The sequence below is a fragment of the Lynx canadensis genome, chromosome C1 (genome assembly GCF_007474595.2).
Source record: "Lynx canadensis isolate LIC74 chromosome C1, mLynCan4.pri.v2, whole genome shotgun sequence".
NCBI lineage: Eukaryota > Metazoa > Chordata > Mammalia > Carnivora > Felidae > Lynx > Lynx canadensis.
This window is the reverse complement of record NC_044310.1, coordinates 14,555,518-14,580,233: the sequence shown is the minus strand read 5'-3', so window position 1 is coordinate 14,580,233 and position 24,716 is coordinate 14,555,518. Positions and strand designations below refer to the sequence as shown.

Sequence of the window (24,716 nt, the reverse complement as noted above, 5' to 3'; positions counted from 1 at the left end):
CTTTGCCCCTCCCTCACTCATACTTTGTATCTCTCTGTCTCTCAAAAAGTAAATAAATGTTAAAAAAAAATTTTTTTTAATGGAAAAAGTTTCCATGCTCCCGGATAGGAAGAACAAATATTGTTAAAACGTCGATACTATCCAAAGCAATCTATATATTCAATACAATCCCTATCAAAATAACACCGACATTCTTCACAGAGCTAGAACAAATAATCCTAAAATTTGTATGGAACCAGAAAAGACCCCGAATAGCCAAAGCAGTCTTGAAAAAGAAAACCAAAGCAGGAGGCATCACAATCCCAGACTTCAAGCTATACTACAAAGCTGTAACCATCAAGACAGCATGGTACTGGCATAAGAACAGACACTCAGATCATTGGAACAGAATAGAGAACCCAGAAATGGACCCACAAACATACAACCAACTAATCTTTGACAAAGCAGGAAAGAATATCCATTGGAGTAAAGACAGTCTCTTCAGCAAATGGTGCTGGGAAAACTGGACAGCCACATGCAGAAGAATGAACCTGGACCACTTTCTTATGCCAGACACAAAAATAAACTCAAAATGGATGAAAGACCTAAACATAAGACAGGAAGCCATCAAAATCCACGAGGAGAAAGCAGGCAAAAACGTCTTTGATCTTGGCCGCAGCAACTTCTTACTCAACACGTCTCTGGAGGCAAGGGAAACAAAAGCAAAAATGAACTACTGGGACCTCATCAAAATAAAAAGCTTCTGCACAGCGAAGGAAACAATCAGCAAAACTAAAAGGCAACCGACAGAATGGGAGAAGATATTTGCAAATGACATGTGAGATAAAGGGTTAGTATCCAAAATCTATAAAGAACTTATCAAACTCAACACCCCAAAAACAAATAATCCAGTGAAGAAATGGGCAAAAGACATGAATAGACACTTCTCCAAAGAAGACATCCAGATGGCCAACCAACACATGAAAAAATGCTCAACATCACTCATCATCAGGGAAATACAAATCAAAACCACAATGAGATACCACCTTACACCTGTCAGAATGGCTAACATTCACAACTCGGGCAACAACAGATGTTGGCGAGGATGCGGAGAGAGAGGATGTCTTTTGCATTGTTGGTAGCAATGCAAGCTGGTGCAGCCACTCTGGAAAACAGTATGGAGATTCCTCAAAAAACTAAAAATAGAACTACCCTACGACCCAGCAATTGCACTACTAGGCATTTATCCAAGGGATACAGGTATGCTGTTTCGAAGGGACACATGTACCCCCGTGTTTATAGCAGCACTATCAACAATAGCCAAAGTATGGAAAGAGCCCAAATGTCCATCGATGGATGAATGGATAAAGAAAATGTGGTATATATATACAATGGAGTATTACTCGGCAATCAAAAAGAATGAAAAGTTGCCATTTGCAACTAGGTGGATGGAACTGGAGGGGATTACGCTAAGTGAAATTAGTCAGAGACAGACAAAAATCATATGACTTCACTCATATGAGGACTTTAAGAGACAAAACAGATGAACATAAGGGAAGGGAAACAAAAATAGTATAAAAATGGGGAGGGGGACAAAACAGAAGAGACTCATAAATATGGAGAACAAACAGAGGGTTGCTGGAGGAGTTGTGGGAGGGGGGAAGGGCTAAATGGGTAAGGGGCACTAAGGAATCTACTTCTGAAATCATTGTTGCACTATATGCTCACTAATTTGGATGTAAATTAAAAAAAAATAAAATTAAAAAACAAACAAACAAAAACGACAGCTGTGGTTTAGCACGAGCTAGGCTGATTTCTTCAAAGGTACTGCAAAGCTGGAGAAAAATGATTTGGGGATTGTGGCAGCCAAAAAGGTGCACTCCCAGATCTCCCTCGGAGGAAGACTGTGTTCTTTGCAGCAAGGCATGCAGTTAGGTGATAGTCTCCAGATGTAATGCTCCAGCTTCTGAGCCAAGACCACACTTCTGCCTGGAAGCCCCGAGGCAATGGCTGAGCAGGGCGGACCTGATGTTTCAGCCTAATCTGACTACCTAATGGGAGATCTTTGCTCCAGAGCTCTCCGTTGGGTCCTTGCTGAGACCTTGCCAGACCTACAGTCAGGCTCTCCCTTCTCCATGCTACTTCCCTTCCCCCCTTTCACAGGCATGCAAATGCATCATGGGCTGAAGAGTGCTCCTTCCTGCTTCTTCCTCTTTCCTCTTTCATAGATATTATCCCCCAGTGAACCTCTTGCACTCTTAACTCCAGAGCTGTCCCTGGTTCCTGGAGGACCTGGGCTGACACAGGGTTTTTCTAAGGGTTGAGTTATTTGTGCCTACTGTGCAGAAAATGGAGAGAAGACTATAATCCCCTTGATTTCTGGGTCCTTTAGATTTTTTCTGAGCCACCATTTGTCACCATCAGGAATGTGGTCAGAAATGACCCCAAACACAACTCGTAACCATAGAGGCAGTGACTCTTTCAGAAGCCCCTCTCCTGCTCAGCCAGGGGACGGAGCACGTAGATCCGGTGACTGGAGACCAGTGGATCTAGTGTCCTGGACTAGCTCCAGAAGGTGCCTGCTCTGTGGCCTCCACCTCTCTGATCCTCACTGGGGCATAGTGTGGCCTAGCGGGGAGCTCAGACCTGGATGAAATGAAGTTCCAGCTCCACCCCTGAGGTACCAGCACCAGAAGAGACTGAGCCCCTGTCGCCCACCTTGGGTTGCAGCCGTTCTCCCTCCATCAGAAACTCAGCACTGCCCTTGGACACAGTTGCCAACCCTTTCACCAGTCTGTGGCACACGTTGGGTCCAATTCCAAAGCTATAGCACCTGGGAGAAGGGGAGGAGAGAGGCTGCTACTTCTGGTCCTCTGTGCCACCTTTGTCCCTTTGGTGGGGAAAGGGACAGAGCATGAGCCGGCAGAGCTATCTCAGAGCTGGTCCTAACATCAGGCAGAGGGTGAAGGTGAAGGAAGAGGGCCAGCAGCAGGCACTCACATTCACAATAGCCCATCAACCCCCACCCCAGGACAGAGTCAAAGCAGCAGGAAGGACTTCCTCTGACGAAGCTGCCCTTTGGAAGCAGAGGTGTGGGCGTCTCATTCCATCTGAACTCTTGAGGCAAAAAGGCAAACTCTGAAGTCAGCTACACCACCCTGGACGCAAAGCACTGTAGGAATTAGGAGTTCTCTCCTCCCCTTCTGGCACTTTCCATGATGCCCTGGTTCAGCCACCCCCAGCCCAGGGCCACCCAGGATAACCAAGCCCTAGACCTTCAGCCTGTGCCCACCTGGTGGAGAAGGCATGGTTTCGCACCAGTTCTAGCACCTTCCCGGTGTTGTTGATGGCACCGTCCGTGATCAGGAAGAGAATCCGTGGGTGGCCTCGGTGCACTGGCTGCCGGATGATCCACTTGAGCGGGGAGAGGATATTGGTGCCACCCATGTCGGCCCGCATTCTCTGGATGTTATCACAGGCCATGGCCACGCTCTCCTGCAGGGAAGTGCCACAGGCAGGGAAGGTAGTCCCCAGGATCACCATATGGCTCTGAGACTCCAAGCCCCCTGGAGGATAAGCCCTTTGTTTCCCTAGATCTTAGTTGGGTCTCGCTGGATTGACTCATATTCCCAATTTCAACCCTGTCTGTGCACAGGAGGAATAGATGGCGACTCATTTGGGGTGATTCTGCCCAATAACACCCCCTACCAGTGCCCTAATGCTGTTGATGGTGTGTTCACTTACCTTTGTCCTTTCTTTGTTCCTCATTAAAAATATAAACACCCCTTAAAAGGTAGCACATCAAGCCCCAACTGCTCAGCACAAATGAGGTGTCCTTTTCTGATGAACAAGGCAGGAGGTGTAGTGATATAAGAACATTACACTAGAAATCTCAAGACTTGCGTCCTGGCCTGCCTGGGATGCTAACTCCCTATGGTGCTTTGAGGAAATCAAAGTACCCCGACGTGGGCTTCAGATCCTCCTTCCCCTGGATCAATACTGTGAAACTCAACTGGCCAAGGACTGCTGTACCAGATGGATGTCACTGCAGCAGGAACAGATTCTCACTGGACATCAGATAAGGACTGCTGTACCAGATGGATGTCACTGCAGCAGGAACAGATTCTCACTGGACATCAGATGTCCTGCTCCCGATTCACGAAGATGCTCTTTCAACTCCCATGATTGGGGTAACAGCATATAGCAAAAGTCTTGAAATGTATATGTCCCTTTTGAACCAACAGAACTAAGGATTTATCCTAAGGGAATCATTAAGGATGGGTACAGAGTCTTTGCTACAAAGATGACTGAATAGAAAAATAAATGGAAGCAATTTAAATGCCCAACTGTAGGGATATAGTTAAGTAAGTCCCGATTTACCTGTGTAGTGAAATACTAGGCAGCCATTTACATTATGCTGCAGATTAATATTTACTGGCACGGAAATATGCTTATGATAGGCTGTTGTGTTGTGGCAGGTCTAATCCTATCTTTATTAAAAATGTGTGTAAATACATAGAACAAGGTCTGGAAGGCTTTATACTAAGCCTATAACAGTGGACTTTCTTTCTTCTTTTTTTTTTTGTGATGTGATCATGGGAGATTTAAATTTTTTTCTTTTTGATTATCTAGATTTAGAAATTGTGGGACAATCAATATATAATTTTTAAAAAATATTTTAAAAACCCATAAAGTTATTTTTCACTGAAAAGTGTTCTTCCTTCCTCTCTCCTCTCCCTCCCTTACTTTCTTCCTGTTCCTAGGTCTGGATAGGATATGCTCCAATTTTGAACATGCTGCTGGGGCCCCAGCCCTCTTGTTCTAAATTGTAGTTTGAACCTTGTGAGTTCTATTCTTAGCCCACCTCCCCACCTATTCACTCCACAATCCCCTTTCCATTCCCTCCTTTAGCTCAACCTTGCATGGGTCCATCGTTCTCTTGAAACAGAGGCTTCAGTGAGTGGCAGGCCTAGGATATATCTTATCTCCACCCCTTCCTTGTATCCCCTCTTTGTGCACACCTACACTTTGCCTAAAACATTCCTTATTCTAAAGAGGAGACAGGGCGCCTGGGTGGCTCAGTCAGTTGAGGGTCCAGCTCTTGATTTTGGCTCAGGTCATCTCAGGTCATGATCTCATGATTGTGGGATTGAGCCCAGCATGGAGCTTGCTTGGGATTCTCTCTCTCTCTCTCTCTCTCATTCTCTCTCTCTCTCTGCCCCTCTCCCACTCATGCACATGTGTGCATGATCTCTCTCTCTCTCTCTCTCTCTTAAAATAAATAAACTAAAAAAAAAAAAAGAGATGTTAGAAACTGGCCTACCCAGAGATAGCCTCCCTGGTTCTCTGCTTGTGGGCATCACTGAGGTGCCACGTGAGGGATGGCTTCTGAGGCTGGCCTCAGGGTTACCTGCTCCTTCTTTTTCTTCTTTTCCTCTGCTCCTCACCACCCATCCACTCCTGGACCCAGCCCTTCCCCCTCCTTACCTCACTGTAGGTCTGGCTGGAAGGGAAGAGGGTCTTAAATGTGGATCCAAACCCAATGACATTGAAGAGGCAGGCCGGCATGAGGCTCTTAAGAGCCACCAGCATGGCATCCTGGCAGGCAAGAAAGGGATGTTCAGAATTCAGAAAGGAGCTACGACCTTTGCCACCACACACCAGTCTTCTCATCCCAGCCAGAAGCGGCCTCCAGGCAGGCCTTCCACCCCCCGCCTGCACCCAACATTGCCTTCTCCCTCAGATCTAGAAATTTGCTGACAGGGAGACCAGAAGCTGGACCAAAGCCATCATCATAAAACTTCTCACCCATGTAGCAAGCCTGACTTCTCAAAGTCCTTCTATTATATTTGCCAGTTCCCTTTCACCTCCTGCTGACCCTGAGAGTTGGGGAGAGCAGAGAATATCCATTCCCTTCTGCAAAAACAAAATCAATGTCTAAGGGAGGCACGTGGCTGGGTCCAGGGCACACTGTTGATGGAACAGGCTTCTGGCTTTCATCCAGGGCCTTCTGCATCAGATGGGCCCCCTCCCCACTGTTAACTAGGGACAAGTCTCTTAGGGACAGTCTCTTCAGTTCATATTTGTTAAATGCCAGGAGATACTTAACACACATTACTGTATGTAATCTTTGCAATAACCCTTTAGGCAGGCACAACATTATTCCCCTTTTATACAAGAGAAAATTGAGGCACAGAGGGGTGCGATAAGTCATTGGTGAGCATTCTGACAATAGTGGAGTCAAAACCTCAAACATGTGTCACCTTGCCTCTGAAGTTTGTGAACAGTAGAGTCCTAACCTGCTTAACTAGACAACACCAGGAGACCTTGAGGAAGGTCTGTTGAAATAAATAATGACAAAGAAGAAAGGTGGAGAGATGGTGGGGGCAGGGGATGATGATGATGATGATGATGTTGATAATGATGATGATGATAGAACAGTGCAGTGGTAAATATCAAGCAATTACTATGTGCCAAATCCTGTGCTAAGCACTTTCTATTAATTATCTCATTTAATCTCTTTAACATGCATTACAGCACAGTGGTTAAGAAGATACATTTTTTTTTATTTTTTTTATTTTTTTATTTAAAAAAATTTTCTTTTCAACGTTTTTTTATTTATTTTTGGGACAGAGAGAGACAGAGCATGAACGGGGGAGGGGCAGAGAGAGAGGGAGACACAGAATCGGAAACAGGCTCCAGGCTCCGAGCCATCAGCCCAGAGCCTGACGCGGGGCTCGAACTCACGGACCGCGAGATCGTGACCTGGCTGAAGTCGGACGCTTAACCGACTGCGCCACCCAGGCGCCCCATACATTTTGAAGTTAGATGTACGTTGGTTTAAATCTCAGTTTTGCCCCATTACTAACTTGACCTTGGGTTAGTTATGTCCCTCCTCTAAGCCTCAGCCTGGCAGTTAGTAAACATTCAGTAAATGGTTATTATTACCACCCCAATGAGAAACATATTAATAGCAATGCCTCTGTTTTACAGGTAAGAAAACTGAGGCTCAGGGGCACATGGGTGGCTCAGTCATTTAAGCGTCCAACTTTGGCTCAGGTCATGATCTCACAGTTCGTGAGTTTGAGCCCCACGTCAGGCTCTGTGCTGACAGTTCAGAGCCTGGAGCCTGCTTCGGATTCTGTGTCTCCCTCTCTCTCGGCCCCTCCCCCCACTCTCTCTTCCTCTTTTTCTCAAAAAGAAAAACATTAAAAAGAAAACTGAGGCTCAGAGGGTTAAGAAGTTGCTCTGGATTGCAAAACCTAAGACAGCTTTTATTTTTTTTTATTTTTTTATTTTTAATTTTTTTTTCAACGTTTATTTATTTTTTTTTGGGACAGAGAGAGACAGAGCATGAACGGGGGAGGGGCAGAGAGAGAGGGAGACACAGGATCGGAAACAGGCTCCAGGCTCTGAGCCATCAGCCCAGAGCCTGACGCGGGGCTCGAACTCACGGACCGCGAGATCGTGACCTGGCTGAAGTCGGACGCTTAACCGACTGCACCACCCAGGCGCCCCATACAGCTTTTAAAACATAGCTCTGAGAGATCCTTATTCATGTTGGCTCTGCCTTGGCACAGAGCTCAGAAATGAGGGGCTCTCTGTCACCCTCAAGGAGTTTATTGATGGCACCCCAGGGATCTCAGCTGACTTCACAGAGAGACAAACTGTTATATTCCAGAATCCAGAAGGAAGCACTTGCAAGTCTGTCTTGGCAACGTCCACAGCAATACAGCCTTGCAGGCTCCACAGACCTGCAGCCCCTCTCCCACCCCCCTCCACAAACATCAAACATTTACATCAACCTTCACCGTTCTCTCCGTCTCTTTTTGTTGCCTGTGTCAATACATTTTGTTTCTCTACAAAAGAAGTCAATATCTGCTTATTTTTTCATTAGCCACTAATGTATATTCCCGCTAGCTCTTCTGATCCGTACAGATTGTCTCTGCTCACACCTATTAGAACTTTTAAAGCCATGTTTTTGGCATCGAGTGGCAGCTGAAGAATGAGACCAGCTGCAGGAAATTAAATTGGCTGAACTCTCCCCCTTGGTGTGGCTGTTTGGATTTCTATTCTCTCCCACCTTCCTGAGCCTAGTTTTCCCTAAAATGTCTACCTAATGGCACACAATTAATGCCCCAAGCAACCCCCCTATGGCCTCGTTGTCAGTGGGGAAAGGAGCGTGTGCCTGAGTGATTTCTGTACCTTTTTCTAAAAGGGGCATGTGTAGCAGAATGGATTGTGCCAATGCAAAGCCATTTGTGGAGAGATGACCTTGAGCTCAGTGAGCTGAACTGGAAAAGAGAGCAGGGGAGACTCCAAAGGGGGAAAGGACTGAGAGGAGAGTCAGAGGAAGTCATTGTCTGAAAATTCTAGAGGGTAAAGTTTGGAAAGGTCTTTAGTTCAGGAAATAGATTTCCACTCATAAACTGACTCCATTTAACTGGTAGTAACAGCCTGGACCACTGAGATGACAAGGGTGTAGAGAATGAGTCCAGGCTCAGCGTGAGAAAAAAAAATGCCATGGTCAATTATTGATGTCTGTCTGGCCTTAGGAGAGAGGAACAAAGGGACGTGTGACATATGTTTGCCCTCCCTGAATTAATCGTTCTTGCTCATTTTGCAGAAAGGATAAATGAATCCCAGAGTTGAGAAGCCACTTGTCCAAAGCCACATAGCAGGTCAGTGGCAGAACTGATCCCAAAATCCAAGCATTGCTCTTTCTATTAAGCCATGCAACAGAAATGACATAGAGAAGAGAGCTTTTCTCAGTAAAAGAGTATTCTAATACCCTACCAGCAACCTAAGGAAAATGAGCCCTGATCCAAGATATGGGAGGCTTTGACTTCCTCATTAGCCCTGTGGTGCTGGGGAGAACACCTAGCTTCTTGGGGACTCAGTTTCTTTACCTGGAAAATGGCAGGAAAAATGACTTAAATGCTAAGAGCTATCATAAGACCCCATGATACTTAAGAATAACTGAAGAGATGTCTTAAAAACTGATACAGCTATGGAATGAAATACACATGGCCACACAGTCCTGGAGCATACTTCAGCAGAACTATGGACAGCTCCCCATTCTAATTCTTGCTTTTGATGGCAGACAAAGGTGGGGAGAAGGTGACAACTAGTCCTGTACCTCAGCGTCTAGAGGCCTCAAACAGGAGCTTGGGTCTCATACATGATTGCTCAGGCATACTTCAAGATTAAACCTAGTCATGGCAAGCCTGAGGAGATACCTGGCATCACAGATCCCATCTAACCCCTCTCCTCCTTGCCAATCCTGTTGCCCTGGGAACAAGAGTTTGCTCCAGAGACAAACTAGGGGGAGGGATGACATTTCAGGTGACAGCAGCAGAACTGTCTCTCTTTCTGTTCCCGCATCCTTCATTTCCTTGAACTATGAGCCTTTACCCAGTTCAATAAACAGCAACTGGGGGCTTTTTATGGGTAAGTACAGAGCGAGGCTCCATGGGGAGAGATAGATGAGAAAGATCTGGTCCTTTCCCTTAATGAGTTCATAACTCCAGCAGAGGAGACATACCTCTCCACAATGAAAAATACAAAGGAGAGTTAGATAATGCCATAATCGAGGTGAATAATCTCCTGAAGGAGAGGAAACACTTCTGGATATGTGTGTGGGGGGGAAAGTTTATCACTCTTCTGTACTCCTTCAGAACTTCCCACTGCAGTGGGAACATGCTCCCAGCTATGACTGGTTAGCAGGGCTGCTCCCTCACTCGACTGTGAACGCCTTGAGGCCAGGAACTACATTTGCAACCTGTTGTCTTTCCAGATGGCCAAGCACTGGGCTTTGCACATATTAGGCACTTGAAAAAAAAAAGAATGAACCAAATATTTTCTAGTGGATTGTACACAGTCCTTAATGGCTGAGGCCATGTGCAATGAATCTCTGATGTCAGGTGGTAGGAACAGACAGACATGAGTTTGATCTTAGACCACACTAGCTGTGTGACTTTGGGTAGGTTACTGAAATTTTCAGGATTGGCTTTCCCATTTGGAGAATGGTGACAAGAGGGCCAACCTCACGGGATTATTGTCTGGATTCAACACCACGCTGTGCATTAAGTGGCTGGTATTGTATCTGGCACATAAACCTGATGCTATGTGAGTTCCCTCCTCTCTTCTCTGTGCCTCTCTCCACTCAGTACCTGGTGAGATGTCTCAGCCCAAGCAGGCACTCAACAAAGGTTTGCAGAGTGCCAAGGAAAGCTATTGATGATGACTTTATCCCTTGGTAAATGGGCAACAGTTCTACCTCTGCTCATCCATTTCAGGGTTTTATTTGGGGAACAAGTTGAGTTTGGGTGTCTGTGTTCAAATGGATTTTAGAAAGTTGAGTTGTTCCTTTTAGTCCTGGAGTAATTTAGGAAAGTAGTTCAGGTGTGGAAGGAGGGCTGCTTGCAACAGAGAGTGCTGAGGAAGTGCTGAAGCCCTAAATCCCGGGGCATGGGTCCTCTTATAGGTACCTTGACACGGTGGATGTTGGTCCCACTCATGCTGCCACTCCGGTCAATGAGGAAGATAAACTCCCCATGGGTCTTTCTCAGGTTCGGCTGGACTGACTGGAGGTCAGGGCAGAAGTTGAGCATGATGACCGAATGGTGGAGGATGTCCTTGTGGAGACGCTTCCGGATGATTTCTGTCTGGAGAAGAAAGGAAAACTCTCTCACTTGAGCACTCAAGGTGTCCAGAGCTGCTCCTGGGGGCTCACGCTGGTCCCCCGTTACTCACCAGGTTTTGTCAAGATCCCACTCATGCTCCACACGAGAGACACTTCCAGGCCGACCATACCTGGTTCTTCCGTTTGCTAGACTTTCACAGTGGCAACAAACAGCAAGCATAGACTTTGGAGTCAGAAAGACCAGGGTTTAAATCCCAGCTCTCACCGTCCAGCTGTGTGATCTTGGGCACGTCCCTCCTCTGGGTCTGTTTCTTCATTTATAAAATGGGGCAAGTAGCATCCCCTTCTCAGGGTGGTTATGGGATGGACACGTGCAGGACCTCAGCTAAGAAGTGTGTCTCTGGCTTTCACCCCCAGCGTCTAAGCCACTCCCTCCGGCTCATCTTGGCTGTGAACTTGGTTTCCCTGGGTTTACCGCTTCTCTCCCTCTGATAACTTCCTACTCCGTCTTCAGATTTTACCTCTTTAGAATGCCTGCCCGCGTCTTCAGGGTGAACTGACTATTGCTTAATTTCCTCATGCATGGAATGAAGACAAGAGTACTGATCTCACGGATTTATATGGACTAAGTGCAATGCCCGTGAAGCCTGCCGCCTGGCGCAGAGCAAGTGTCTCCACACGGGAGCCACCGTCACTGTATCTGCTGCTGTTTGTTGTGGGGACCCAGGCGCTTCTCACATTGCGATGTTTCTGCTTACATGGCTGCCTCCTCCTAGCTTGTACGCTACTTGCAGGCAAGCCATACCTGAGTCTCTTTCCATCTTACCAGGGCTCACCTCAGAGCCCGGTAGAAAGATGGACTCATAAACATCAAAGGCGGGACAGCACCACACTTCTTTATCTTTCTGTGTGTTCTCTTCACTTGCCCTGGCACGCTGCTGCTGAACCCTGCTTCCAGACTCACCACGCACGCTGCGCCGAATCTCATTTCCTCCATCCTCGCCCTACCTCTCTCTCTCTCCTCACCCCCATTTCCTCTGTCTGCCTCTTTGTCTGACTGTGTCTGCGTGCGCGTGCCTCTTTGTGTCTGTTTCTCAGTGTTTTCATTTCAGCCCCTTCCCCAACTCGGTAGGTGACATCATCACCCACCCAGGTGTGTTCACACCCAAGACCTAGGGCTTGTCCTTGGTTCCTCTCTTATCCTCCTCCCCCGCCCCCACAGCTCGTCGTTCAGCAAAGCATTGTCAGCTCTGTCGCTGAGATGCGCTCTGAACTTGTCTTCTTGTCTCTGTCTCTACCCCCACCCCCAGCCCAGTTTGGGACCGTACTGTCTCTAGTCTGGACCTTTAATGCCTCTGTCAACCACTCTTACCTCCCTGTGGTCTGTTCTCTACATAGAGCAGGGAGTGTGATCATCCTTGTCGTTCTGCTGCTTACACCACAGCTTCCCCCATGCCTTGCACATGGTTATGAAGCCCCCTAGTGCCTGACCCCTGCCTACCTGTCCCCGCCATCTTTGCCCACTACATTTCGGCAACGCTGGCCACCTGTTTCCCAGACGCGTCGCCCTTATTCTGCTTTCAGTTCTGTGCACGGTCTTCCGTTGTTCACCACTCACCAGGCCTCATTCTCAGACAGGCTTTCTCTAAACACCAGGCTAAGCAGCGCCCATGCTTATCATGCATTATATCCTATCGTTCTGCCGTATTTCTTTCTTGGTCCCCCAGCCCTCTCTGCCCCTGAACTTGCTCATTCGTTTACTTCTAGTCTGTGCTAGAATGTAAGCTCCATGAGAACAAGGACATGTCGTTTTTAGTGTCCTCCCAGTGCCTAGAACAGAGCCTGACATCTCCTGGGGGACATAGTGTTTGTTGAATAAATAAATGAGAAATGAATCTGTGTGGGCTCCTATGTGTGCATCTCTGAGTTGCTTTTTTTTCCTTTCTTCCAGTCTCTGTCTCTACTTGTCTCTGCCTCTCTCTGCATCTGTCTCTTGTACGTGGCATCTTCCTCTGTGTCATTTGCCCCCTCTTTGCTAAATCACAGCCTCTGACGGCTTGTCATACCCACTCTTCATGATTGATGTTCACCTTCTGGATGCCTGCCTCCCTCCTCCGTGAGGGATCACGCTCTCCCTCCCACGTGGAGCTCCTTTGCCAAAGGCCACTGCCCAGCCTGGCTTTCCGGAAGACAGAGCCCAAGGCAGCAACAGCCTCATCTGCCAGTGACAGGAGCCCCTTCTGGGAACCTGAGTTTTGCCTCTTAGCGAGGTGGCGTGGGGACCCCGGCTCAAGATTCACCAATGTCTCCTCCCGCTGCCTTTATCCAATTGCAATAAACTCATCACTTCTTAGTGGCTCTGGGTGATCCCCTGTCATCCCCGGAGCTCACAAGAATACAGGGTACTTGCATAACCAACCCAAGGTGGCAAATTCTCATTTGCTTCCACCCTCCCGGGGCTAATTGATTTAATCTTGGCAGGCAGAGGAGCTCCAGGCCTGGGAGACCCACTGCCCCCACTGCTGCCCACATGCAACAGTCCTCAGAGCTCGGGGACACCCCCACTCTGAGAACCTGGCCCCAGCCTCTTTTCCGAACTGATTCATCTGGGTGAGGGAGCCCCTCTGGGAAGGCAGATGTTCCCAGTGGGGTCCCTAACATGCGACGACAGGGGCAGTGAGCTACTGACCCTTTCCTTTTGCCATCCCTCCTGCCCCCCACCAAGCAGGCCCTGCCAGGGGGATGTCTGCTGAAGGGGTTGGCACAAGCAGGGAAGGGTCTACATATTCCCATGCCCTCCCCCTCTGCCATGGTCCTCTGCCAGTCAGGGAGGGGCTCTTAGATCCAGCCAAGCTGCCCCCACAGGGTTGACTCTGAGTCCTTAACCTCATGTCACCAAAGCCAACGGTCTTCCCTTCCTCTCAGCTGAGTGGTTCTTCTTGGGTGCTAAACCTCAGCGTTCTCGTCTAAAATGGGGATACCAGAAAAAGAAGCATGCCATCGTCCTTGCACCTGCCTTGGCATTCAGGGCCCGGCTTGGTGTGCAGAGCCACGAACAGGAGAGGCTGCCGGTTCAGCCTCCTACCAGCCTTCCCCAGCCGCCCCCCCCCACCCCCTGCTAGTCTGTGCTAGCCCCTGCTGAGGCCTTCTCACACTGACACTTCATGGGGGGAGGGGGCGGGCCAAGAAAGGGTCTCCTTCCGGCTTTCTCTGCTCCGCCTTTATTCTTTAGGTAATAGTTGCAAGGATCTCAGAGGAAGGAAGAGCAGGAGACCCATTCAGCAGATGGGAAAATGGAGGCCCAGGGGTAAAGGTGGGACTGAGAGGGCACCTGGGGGCTCCTTGGGATGAAGCGACCTGGAGAAGACCAAGGTTGTTTCTGCCACCAGCCTAGAACGTCGCCTGGTTTAGGCACCTCGGTGGCATTAGGAGAAGGTGGGCTGGCAGGAGGCAGGAGGACAGGGTGCCTGCCGGGTGACGGGGAGACAGAGTGACGGCTGCATTTGGACATCCATGTCCCAGCAGCGCCCCAGCCACAGACGGAAACAGTGACCAGGATGTGCCAGCAGCGTGCTGAGGGAGGGACCCGGGCAAGCCACCCTCTTCCCCTGCTCAGCATCCTCATGGGTCCCCTGATGACCGAGCCCCCGATGTCACCCCAGTTCTGCCGCCGCTGACTCAGCTCCAGCCACACGCACCTGTCTCTCTGCACTGCTGTCCTTCTTCATCCCTTTAATGAAATCCGTTCTTCCCTTCAAGTGCTGCTCAAACTCTCCCAGGGTCATGTCCCCTTTCTCCATCAGGACGTGCGGCATGTGGGGCTCTGCAGAGATGAGATCAACTCTTGGCACTTGTCCGAGTGGGAGGGCAAGGCCGGGAGCCTTGGTTTAGGAGGAAGATCTTCATGGAGTGGGGAGGACTCCCAATGTGGGGAGGGGGAGGGAACCCCTGGCTGCCTAGAGTGGCGTGGGGTCTCGGGAAGACTCCTTCTCTGTCAGGCAGGGGAGACTAGTGGCCATGGAGAACTCACACCCTTCTCTGGGCCTCAGTTTACCCATCTGTCAATGGGGGTGAGACTGGGCTCTGATCTTTTCAGATCCTGACATTTTATGAAGCCTTCAAGAGACAAAGGAATTGTTCTCTGAGGGTTCAGAGCTGCGAAGGTCTCCCTGAGCTTGGGATTTCAAAGGTTACCTGCTCAGCTGGCCTGGAGGCCAAGTTCCCCATTGGGTGGATGAGACCCCCAGGGCCTCTGGAGCTAGAATCCGGGCAGGAGGAACTCAATTCCGCCAACTAGAGTCAGGTTTCCAGGGGCCACTATTGCTGGTTTCCTCTCTGCTGCCCCCCCCCCTCCCCCCGCCGTCTCCCGGGCTGGCCGCGTATCTCTGCCCCACAGGATCAGCACCTCCTCCCTCCTACAGGCCTCCCAGGGGCCCCGCCTGGCGCGTAGTACCACTGGGGTGGATGAGGATCTCCACCGGCCGGTCGAAGGTGTGCCTGTTGGCCAAGGTGATAATGATGCTCTTGGCCGAGCGTGCAGATGGGGCAGCATCAGCTCGGATCTCGTGGGTGGGACTCTCCACCCCTGAGTGGCACAGAAACATGGAATAAGCTCAGGAGTCTCAGGAGAAATAGGGGCTCCGTTGGGGACAGGAAGACCCGTGTCAGAGATGAGGGGCTCCTGACCTGCTGTGCAACCATGGACAGGCCTCCTCAATTCCCCCATCTGCAAAATGGGGGCTTAGACTGGCGATGTCTGTGGCCCTTCCTGCCCTGACCTCAGGGTCCACTGGGGTCAAAGGGTGGCTTCCTCTTAGTGCACATAAAGAAAGCAAGAGCTCAAGGCTCGATGGCTGGGCACTCTGTAAATGCCATCACGCTGCTCTGGGAGAACACTCATTGACAAGAAACTGCGTCCTCGTGTCCCTTTAAAACCTTGAGTGGGTTGGGGAGGGGAGCCATCAGAACAATAGTCCCCAACTCTGGTTGCATGTTAGAATCGTCTGGGAGCTCTTAAATATTCCAGTGTTCAGGACACAGCCCAGACCACTGTCATCAGCAGCTCTGGGTGGGATCTGGGTGGTGGGATCTGAAAACCCCCCAGCCGATTTGACTATGCAAGGGAGCCATTGAGGTGGGCATGGGGGCAGCCTTGAAGCCTGTCGTTGGGAGAGGCTCATCTTTGGGCCACACGTTGGGGAGCAGGAAGTGGGGGTCCACGAAGCTCCATGTGCTTCTGGGCGGGTCAGCTTCCCTGCCCTCCCCCTCCTCTCTATCCCTGGCAGCTTTCTGCTGGAAGCCCTCCCCACCTCCGGGCCTCAGGTCTTTCCGGCCCCTATCCAGGTCTGGGTGGCCCTCTCTCACCTGCGAGCAGGCACGGCCCGCGAATCTCCAGCTGGAAGTTGAACTCGTATTCCATGGGGTTGGACACATCGGTGTCCAGGAGAGTTGCCAGGCATAGCTTGTTCCAGGAGTCCAGGGCCCGGGTGCCGAAGCAATGCTTGTCTTTGCTGGGGAGGTGGCCGAGAGGAGGAGGAGGTGGCAGGAAGGAAGGAAGGAAGGAAGGAAGGAAGGAAGGAAGGAAGGAAGGAAGCGGCAGGAAGATGGAAGAAGACGGTGAGTCCCAAGCGGCCTCGGCATTCCCTGCAGCCCAGCCCGAAAGGGGGCTGAGGAGCCTCCTCCCACCCCACACCCTTACTCGGCCACGGGACCTGACCCCAGGGAGAGCCTGGACTCCGACATGAGGCCCAATGACTCACGGTGGATGGGCCAGGCGCCAGGCCTGGTGCCCCAAAGCATTGGCACCTGTCGTTCTCACCACCTCCCGTAGAAGAGGCATCAGGTCCCCCAGGGCCCCCATTTCCCATATGGGAAAACAGAGGTTCAGCAAGATGTAGCGGCTAGCCTAAGCTCCCACAACTAGCACTTGGCAGAGAGCGTGTCCTCGCCGGGCTCCACGCTGAGGACGTTCACACAACGTCACACCATGTCTCGGATCCCTGCTCTTCCTTGTGAGCCGGGGGTGCCTTGCCCAAGCTGCTTCTCCAAGTCTGGGTTTTCCATCCATTAAATGTGGATAATAATGACAGTGAGTTGCTCAGTGAGTCACCTGCTGAAGGCTCAAGTTCCCAGGCTCTCTTTCTGGGTCATCCCCCACCCTGTCTTTGACCCTACTGTATCCCCCACCCCTCAGGGTCACACCCTCTAAGGTCTTTGTTCTACATGCTTAATCTGCAGGTCTCCTTGTAAAGCACCCTGTGGGGTGTGTGTGTGTGTGTGTGTGGCCCATCACTTCCCTTGTTTTGCTCACTGCTGTTTTTTTAAGCTCTGTCCAGGTGCGCTGTGCAAACCAGTCTTTGCTGGGACGCGTGTCACCTGGGGGCATCTGTTATATTGTACTTCTTCTCCCTGCCTCCCTGGGTTAACAGATAACACGGCAGGTCTGCATCCCTTTTGTGGACTTAGGAAACAATGTCTCTGGGGTTCGTGGGTCAAAGGACAGCCGCTGTGGTTCACCAGATTGCTTTCCAGGCTGCAAAGTTTCCATTTCTGCCAGCAATGGACAGGAGTCTCCTCCTCTCGGCACCCTCACTAACCCTTGGTATTATTATCTGTTATTCTTATTTTTTCTCGTGTCACTCTGTGTGCACAGCTCCGAGGTGCCTGGGGACTTGATGCAAGCTGCTCCTGAGAGCGTGTTTCACTCTGCCTGCTGGAACGGGCAGGGATAAGCTTCTCAGGGCCTCCTGGGCCCCTTGTTCTTCCATCCACCGAGGTCTTGAGTGTCCCCAGCTCTGGTAGGCCCCGTGTCTCAAACAGAGAAGACTTGGGGCCGATGTCAGCACGTACAAAGACAGCACACAAGCTGGTGTTCCTGGTCTGAGACTGGCTGGTGCCTCAAGTTTCTGTGCTGTGACAACAGGTGTCCTCACTTAGGCTTCAAGACCTTATACAGTCTGACTCTCCATCATCCCTCTGACCTGTCTCGCACTCTGCTACATGTTTTAGACTTCCGGCCACTCCTCCAACACACCATGCCCGCTGCTGCCTCAGGGCCTTTGCACTTACCCCTCCCGCTGCCCTCTGCACAGAATGTTCTTCCTCCAGCATATCTCCACCCTCCCTTTCTTCAGATCACGCTTCAAATGTTGCCTAAGCTGTCCTTTCTAGCTAAAATAGCACCCAGTCTATCCTCCCTAGCCTCTACAGCATTTAGCTTCATAGAACTTGCCTAACATATTACATGTTATGGGCTTATTTCTTTATTAACCGTCTGCCCCCCCTTCTGCTGTCAGAATGCCAGCCCCATGAGGACAGCGACCTTGTCTGTCTGGTTTACTGCTGTATATTCCCCGCACGCAGAACGGTGCCTGGCACACAGTAGGTGTTTAATTACTGTTCATGTAGTGACTGAAAATTGCACTCGAGGCTCACTCCACACGGGAAGCTGCCGTAACCCTCCCCCCGGCTCAGCCTGAGGTCGGCGGCATCTAGACATTTGCTGACACTGCTGTCTGTGTCCCGATGGGCACGTGTTCCCGGCTGTCCCGGAGTCCTACCAGGGTGTGTATGAAAGTCCTGGATGGATATGGTACATCTTCACGGATTTCAACTTGGCCCAAAGGTTTGAGACAAGACTTGGGGGTGGGGGGGAGTTAAGCAGTTCAGCTGGTCATCAGTTGTAAGTGTTATTTTTATGCCAGAGTGGCACAAAGACGCTATGGCATAGATTTTAAAAATTCACATGTGAATGATAAAATGCGAGACCTCCAAAGACATCTGAATGCTGCAGGCTGCTTGGCTGCTTGACCGTGGCCTCCTCTCTCCCTGCATGGGAAATGCTCACCCGCCTCAGTCCCCACGGGGTGGGGGGGAAGGGAGGAGCCCCAATTTCAGCAGCAGGTGCCTCAGGCTGTGACACACCTTTTCTTGTTTGGGGGGGGGCACGGCAGAGCACAGAGAAACCCTCTTGTCCTGGGCTTGTAGTTTTCCCAGTCCCACCTTCCTAAAACCCCTATTACTGGCTTTTTGTTGCTTTTGGAAGAAATCCAAAGTCAGCCAGGTCTACAGGGTGTCCTAAGTGTCTATAGCCTCATTTCGTGTCACCCGTGCTTCAGTTCTCTGGGGTCTGTCCTTGCTACCTCAGGGCCTTTGCCCCTGCTGTTCTCACCTACAGGAACTCTCCTCTCAGTGCCCACCTCCCTCTCATCGCTCAGCTCCCAGCTGAAATATTGGTCTCCGGTCCCTGGAGAAGCCTGGCCTGGCCCCTGGCCTTCCAGGGCGGGTTCCTCTTTCATACTGTCTGCCCTGTCATTGCACTTTTCACATCATTAATTATGCATGCAATACATAAGCAATTACCTACGCATCTGTTACGTTATTAGTTGGATAATGATCTCTCCCCCTAAGTCCCAAAAAGGAAGGAGCCATGTTGGTTGGGCGCCCTCTGCATCCCTAACACCGTCTGTCTAGCACTACTAGGGTGCTAAGAAAATGCCTCGAGTGCATTAAAAAATAAAGCCTGGAAATTCGAGTCCCAAGCTGTCCAAATACCTGAGCTTCCAGCCAGTAGCAACACGGGGCATTTCAGGGAGATTATTTAAAAAAAAATTTTTTTTAATGTTTATTTATTTTTGAGAGAGAGAGAGAGACAGCATGTGCGGGGAGGGGCAGAGAGAGAGGGAGACACAGAATATGAACTAGGCTCCAGGCTCCGAGCTGTCAGCACAGAGCCCAACACGGGTCTCGAACTCACGGACCGTGAGATCATGACCTGAGCTGAAGTCGGACGCTCCACCCACTGAGCCACCCAGGCGCCCCTCAGGGAGATTCTTAAGCGAGCAGAAGGGAGCAATTATTCGGGTGGTGGCTACTGTACCACCAAGTCTTGTCTTCTCTCCTCTCTCCCCACACTCCCCTGCCTTCATCCGCGGCCTCCCTGCTGCCACCCGAGACTCCGCCCTGGGCTGGGCAGGGCTCCTTACCCTTGGGCCTGTTGGCTGGAGGGGCCAGCGCTCTCGGTGCAGAACTGAGGCACGGTCGGGGCGCAGACAGCAGGCAGCAGGACTCGCACAGCCCCACTGGGCAGCGTGGGGAGCTCCGAGGACGTGCTGACGAAGATGGTGACGTTCTCCATGGGGACAATGGTCCCCAAGTTGACCACGAACAGGACCCGCTCCAAATCCTCATCCAAAGCCACCTTCCCCGGCGTGCAGGAATGAGGGATGACAGAAACCCCCTCTTGCAGAGTGGTCCCTAAGTGACAGGCCTGGAGTCAGCAGCTATGCACGTATTATCTCTAGTCCCCTCGAAGTGGGGTAGGTTTGAGAGCCCATTTTGCTGATGGGAATATTGAAGCTTAGCGGCGGGGGTGGGGGTGGGGGTGGGAGGGGTGCAACTCGCCCAAGTTACTAGGCAAATAACTAACTCGTTGGCCCGGGATCTGAACCCCCGTGGGTCCGAGGCCAGGCTGGAGTATTTCCCACTGGCACCCTGCTGGGAGTGGGGGGCTGGGACCCACACAACCTGGACAGAGGCCACGCCCCCATCCGCAGACCCTGCTTCCCCTCAAAGAACCACATTTCAGCATCCCCCCACCTTTGGGGCAGATGCCTTTGTTCATGTCTATTGCTGTTGTCTGGGAGGCCCGTTCCCTCGCCCCTACTTGGCCAGCCTCACGCAGCCACCAGCCCCTCCACGAAAGCCTCTCTGGTCCCCGGTCGGACCCTCCTTCCCTCCTCTGACGTTACGCAGACCCCTTCTGGCACAGCTGCCTTCCACCTCCTGTCGCGGCTCCCCCGACGCGTGTACAGCTTTTCTTCCAGACTGTGAGCAGCCCTAACAACTTGGAGGCAGCTTGGTGTCTTGCCCACAGCGGGTGCTCATTCGAAGATTCTTGACTGTCTTAATGATCAGGTGAACAAATGTCACTTTGATCACAGATCCAATGGTAAGAGTCTCTTATGTCACATGATCCTTGGTCTGACTTCAAATCCTGACTTGTCACTAACATGCTGTGTGAACTTGGGCTGGTCACTCGCCCTCTCTGTGCCTCAGGGTCCTCAATAGCAGGCATCCGCAGCCATGATTTGGGTACTTACTCTGTACCAGAGACTGCCATCTCCACAATCACGTCTCTGTTCGGCTTTGGATGCGTACGATTATTTGTCCCATTTTACGGATGAAGTGTAATTTTTTCTTTAAGCCCATACCATTTGCAACAGGATGGGGAGTCAAACCCTGGTGTGATTCATTCCACAACCTCTGAGCTTAATGGACACGCTGTTCTGCTCTATAGAGGCCACTTAGCAACGCTTTTGTCGCCTCCTTTGATCCTCACCCTGCTTTTGAGGTGAGAGAACAGGAATGAGGTTCAGAGAAGTAAATTATTAGCCTGAGGGCACACAGGATTCCTGACTCCTAGTTTAGTGCTCTCTCTACCCTATCTCACTGTTGTCCTTTCAGACTGCTTGAGACCCCAGCCAGACCCAGGCCCTGCCACGGCCCTTCCGTCCTCCTCACCTGTGACATTTGTGGCTCGGATGTGGGTGCCATCAAAGTGGCTGCTCTCCATCTTGGCTTTGTCCTTGATCTGTACTGTCACGACACGGTCAGCAATGACTGCCTCAAAGCCGATCACTGTGGTGTATTCATCCAGTGGGTACACAAAGAGGCCTGCCAGGGAAGGGCCCAGCATCACGGAGGGTCCCCACCCCACCCTGCATCAGCATCACGGAGGTTCCCAGCCCCACCCTGCATCGGCATCATGGAGGGTCCCAGCCCCACCCTGCATCGGCATCACGGAGGGTCCCAGCCCCGCCCTGCATCAGCATCACCATGGAGGGCACCCAAGCCTTTGACCTGCCAGATCGATGGTTGGTTCTCACTGTCACAGAGAGGGTGCCAGAGGGCTCTGGCTGGGACCTTGTGGCTCTGGAGCCAGCAGGCAAGTGCAGCAGAGGAACTGTGGGAACAGTGGGGTGACTGGAAAAGGGACACCTGCTCCCCTGTCCCAGCTGACTGTGCAGGCACATGAGACCCATGTGGCCAGGGCTTTTGAGTTTTCAAGACACAGTGGAAATCTGGATTTTTATGTGACCTATTCTGCATGCTGGGACATTGGAGGAAGAAGAACCTTAGAACTAAGGTTCTAATCCAGTCCCTACCACCTCTCCTCGCCTGGTGATTTTGGATAAGACACTTAGCTTCTCTAAGCCTCCCAGCCCCATCTGTAAAATGGGCTCAGTAGAGCCAAACTCATGAGGTCGTCATGCAAATGGAAAAAGTAGCCACCATTTATTGAGCTATGTGCCCCAGAGTGTGTGCCCCGTGTGTTTAGACCTTAGTGCCTCCCAGACTCTAAGAGCACATGAGTCACCCTGGGGGTCTTGTTAAAAGGCAGATTCTGGTTCAGTAGAGGGATCAAGGCTATATCTCATTTAACGTGGCCACGAACACCAGGGCGGTGCAATGCCTGGCTGATGGTGAGCCCACCCCAGCTCCCATCCCTCTGAGCCTCAGTTTCCTCATCTACGAAATGGGCAGAGGCTGGTTCTTCCCGCACGTGGCATGCCAAAGGACCATCCTGACATTGGCCTGTTGTTTAGTCTCCTGGGTCCCCAGCAAGTTCTGTTTTGTCACCCTCTGGAGATTTTCCTAAACAGATGACCAGGGTGAGCCACGCCTAAGAGTGGGAGCTCCTGGGTTTGCATGGAGTCTTGACGACTCTCCTGCTGTGGGGCTCCCTGAGAAAGTTGGGTCTGGCCACTTGATGCGGGTGGGCACGCCCGTGTGGGACACAGGCAGTCCTGGGACAGCTGGTGGGGGCTGAGCCCAAAGCCCGAGATTTGCTACTGGCTCTGAGGCCTCTGGGGGCAGAAATGCCATTCTTATTTCTCAGATGCGGAAACCGAGACTCGGAGAAGTTACATGACTTGCCCTACGTCCATCCGCTTGTGTGTGTCAAAATGAGGAAAAAACTTTGAGAGCAGGGTGGCCCTGGGGCAGCCGTAACAGGGGTCCTCACCTTGAAAGGGCTGGGCTTCCAGGTTGCCATAGGTGAGAGAGGCCGTCAGCCCCAGGGCGTAGCCACTGACGAAGGAGGTGACATCAGAGGCGGTGAGGGGCAGGGCTGCCCCTGTGAGCTGGTTCAGCAGCCCAGGCATCCCGCTGGCTACTCAGCCTTCAGACCCTGCAAGAGAGACAGGAAGGACAGGAAGTGGGGAAACCCCACCCCCATCCCTTCCCAAACCAGTTCTCCACTTCAGCCCCCACAGGCGGCCAGCACACTGTTCTCTCCATGTTCCCCACACGCTTCCCGGGTAGTGACCCCTGCTATCTCTCAAGCACCCCTGAGAGAAGTGGGAATTTCATTTCCCTCCATGTCACAGCAGGGAAACTGAGGCCTGAACACAGGTGACCCGCTTGGGCTTACTCAGCGAGATGGGGCACAATCAGGGCTGGAGTCCAAGCAGGCTCACGGCCAAGCTGGAATCCTCCCCGGCAGACGGTGCTCCCCTAACTCTGGATGGGAGTCCGGGGCCTTGGGCTCTGACCCCATCCCTATGTCAGTCCTATAATCTCTGAGCTGAGGCTGCTTCCTGTGCAGCATGAGGGAACTGAAATCGCTCACCGCATCCTTCCTTCTCTGATTTCAGGGGGCGTCTGAAATGAATCTGCCCACCACCAGCAGCCCGGGGTTGTGAGGGGAGTGAGGAGCACCCCCAAAACAGGCTCAGGTGAAAGGGGCCACCCTCCCTCCAGGTGTGCAGGTCAAAAGCCTGGGAGTGATTCCTGGCACCTCTTTTTCAGCACCCCCCATCCCCAGGCCATGGCCAAGGCTTGTGATTTACCTCTGGAAAAGCGGCGGCATCCATCGTGCCTTCGCCTCCCTGACACCTGCACCCTCATTCCAGCCACCACCGCGTCTGTCTGGACCGAGGTGCCCCATTGGCCTCTTGAATCTACTGTCACCGCCCCCTCCAGCCATTTCTCTACTCAGTGGCCACGCCCCCATAGCAAAGCACCAGTTGGTTTGGTCTCTTTCCCCCCCGCCACCCTGCTCCTGGGGCAGAGACCGAAACCCTTAAGCCCGCCTAGGGCCTGTGCAGTCTGGCCCTGCCGGCCTCTCCCGCTGGTCAGTCACCAACGTCCGCACCCGGCCTTTGGGACTCTCCCAGGCTTCCAGTCCATTCCTCAGAGGTATCCTGTGACCTCCCACCTTTGTTCTGCTGTTCACCCCCTGGAAGGTTCACCCCACCACCCACTTTAAACTAGTAACCTCCTGGGGCACTTGGGTGGCTCAGTCAGTTAAGCCTCTGACTTCGGCTCGGGTCAAGATCTTGCGGTCTGTGGGTTTGAGCCCCGCCTTGGGCTTGGAGCCTGGAGCCTGCTTGGAATTTTGTCTCCCTCTCTCTCTGCCCCTCTCCCGCTTGTGCTCTCTCTCTCTCTCTCAAAAATAAATAAACATAAAAAAATTAAAAAAAAAAACTAGTCACCTCCTTCTTGTCCTTCAGTGTCAACGGAGGGTTTTGCCCCGCAGGGAAGTGACCCCACCTGTGCCCAGCGTCCTTCATTCGTCTGCCTCCGCAGAGACAAGTCTCTTTCCCCGAGAGCAAATGTATCCATTTGCAGGGATACATTTTGTTGTGTGAGGTTATTTTGTTGCTGTCTGTCATCCCATTTACAGTGTGTGCTCCTGGAGGGATAGGCCGTGTCTCTTTGTGCTTCCTATTGTACCCTCAGTGCTGATTAAACCGATATGAGAACGGATGACTGTCGTCACTCCATCGCGAAGGACCTAGCACTTCATGGGGCAATGATGTGTCCATTATCTACTGGGCTCCCAGGACCCTCCTGGGTAATCCCTGGGCTTGAAGGGTGGGGTGGGAACGGGAAGTGCCAGAAGCCGAGCTCTCCAACCAGCCTGACGGCAGGGCCCGGGCGGTGGACGGATCGGGACTGCACGGTGGCCCGCTGACAGTGAAGCTTCTTGTCCTCCCGCTTTTATGTAATTTGGCCTTAAATAAAAGAACCTGGGGAATTGTCTGTTGGGGAATTGCCCTCAACAGGCCCCCTGGGAAAAGAACTACTG

General features: G+C 51.5%; 1 protein-coding gene across 1 annotated transcript in view; it reads right to left on the bottom strand.

The window, feature by feature from the left end:
• VWA5B1 (von Willebrand factor A domain containing 5B1) overlaps positions 1–23,538 on the bottom strand; it is a 42,574-nt gene extending 19,036 nt beyond the window's left edge. Inside the window, 11 exon segments of the mRNA XM_030325986.2 lie at positions 2,698–2,812; positions 3,272–3,474; positions 5,467–5,577; positions 10,470–10,646; positions 14,323–14,447; positions 15,078–15,209; positions 15,989–16,134; positions 19,609–19,879; positions 21,146–21,298; positions 22,650–22,814; positions 23,476–23,538. Coding sequence (XP_030181846.2) covers positions 2,698–2,812; positions 3,272–3,474; positions 5,467–5,577; positions 10,470–10,646; positions 14,323–14,447; positions 15,078–15,209; positions 15,989–16,134; positions 19,609–19,879; positions 21,146–21,298; positions 22,650–22,788 — 1,572 coding nt within the window. The 5' untranslated portion in view covers positions 22,789–22,814; positions 23,476–23,538.
• Positions 23,539–24,716: the final 1,178 nt, after the last annotated feature.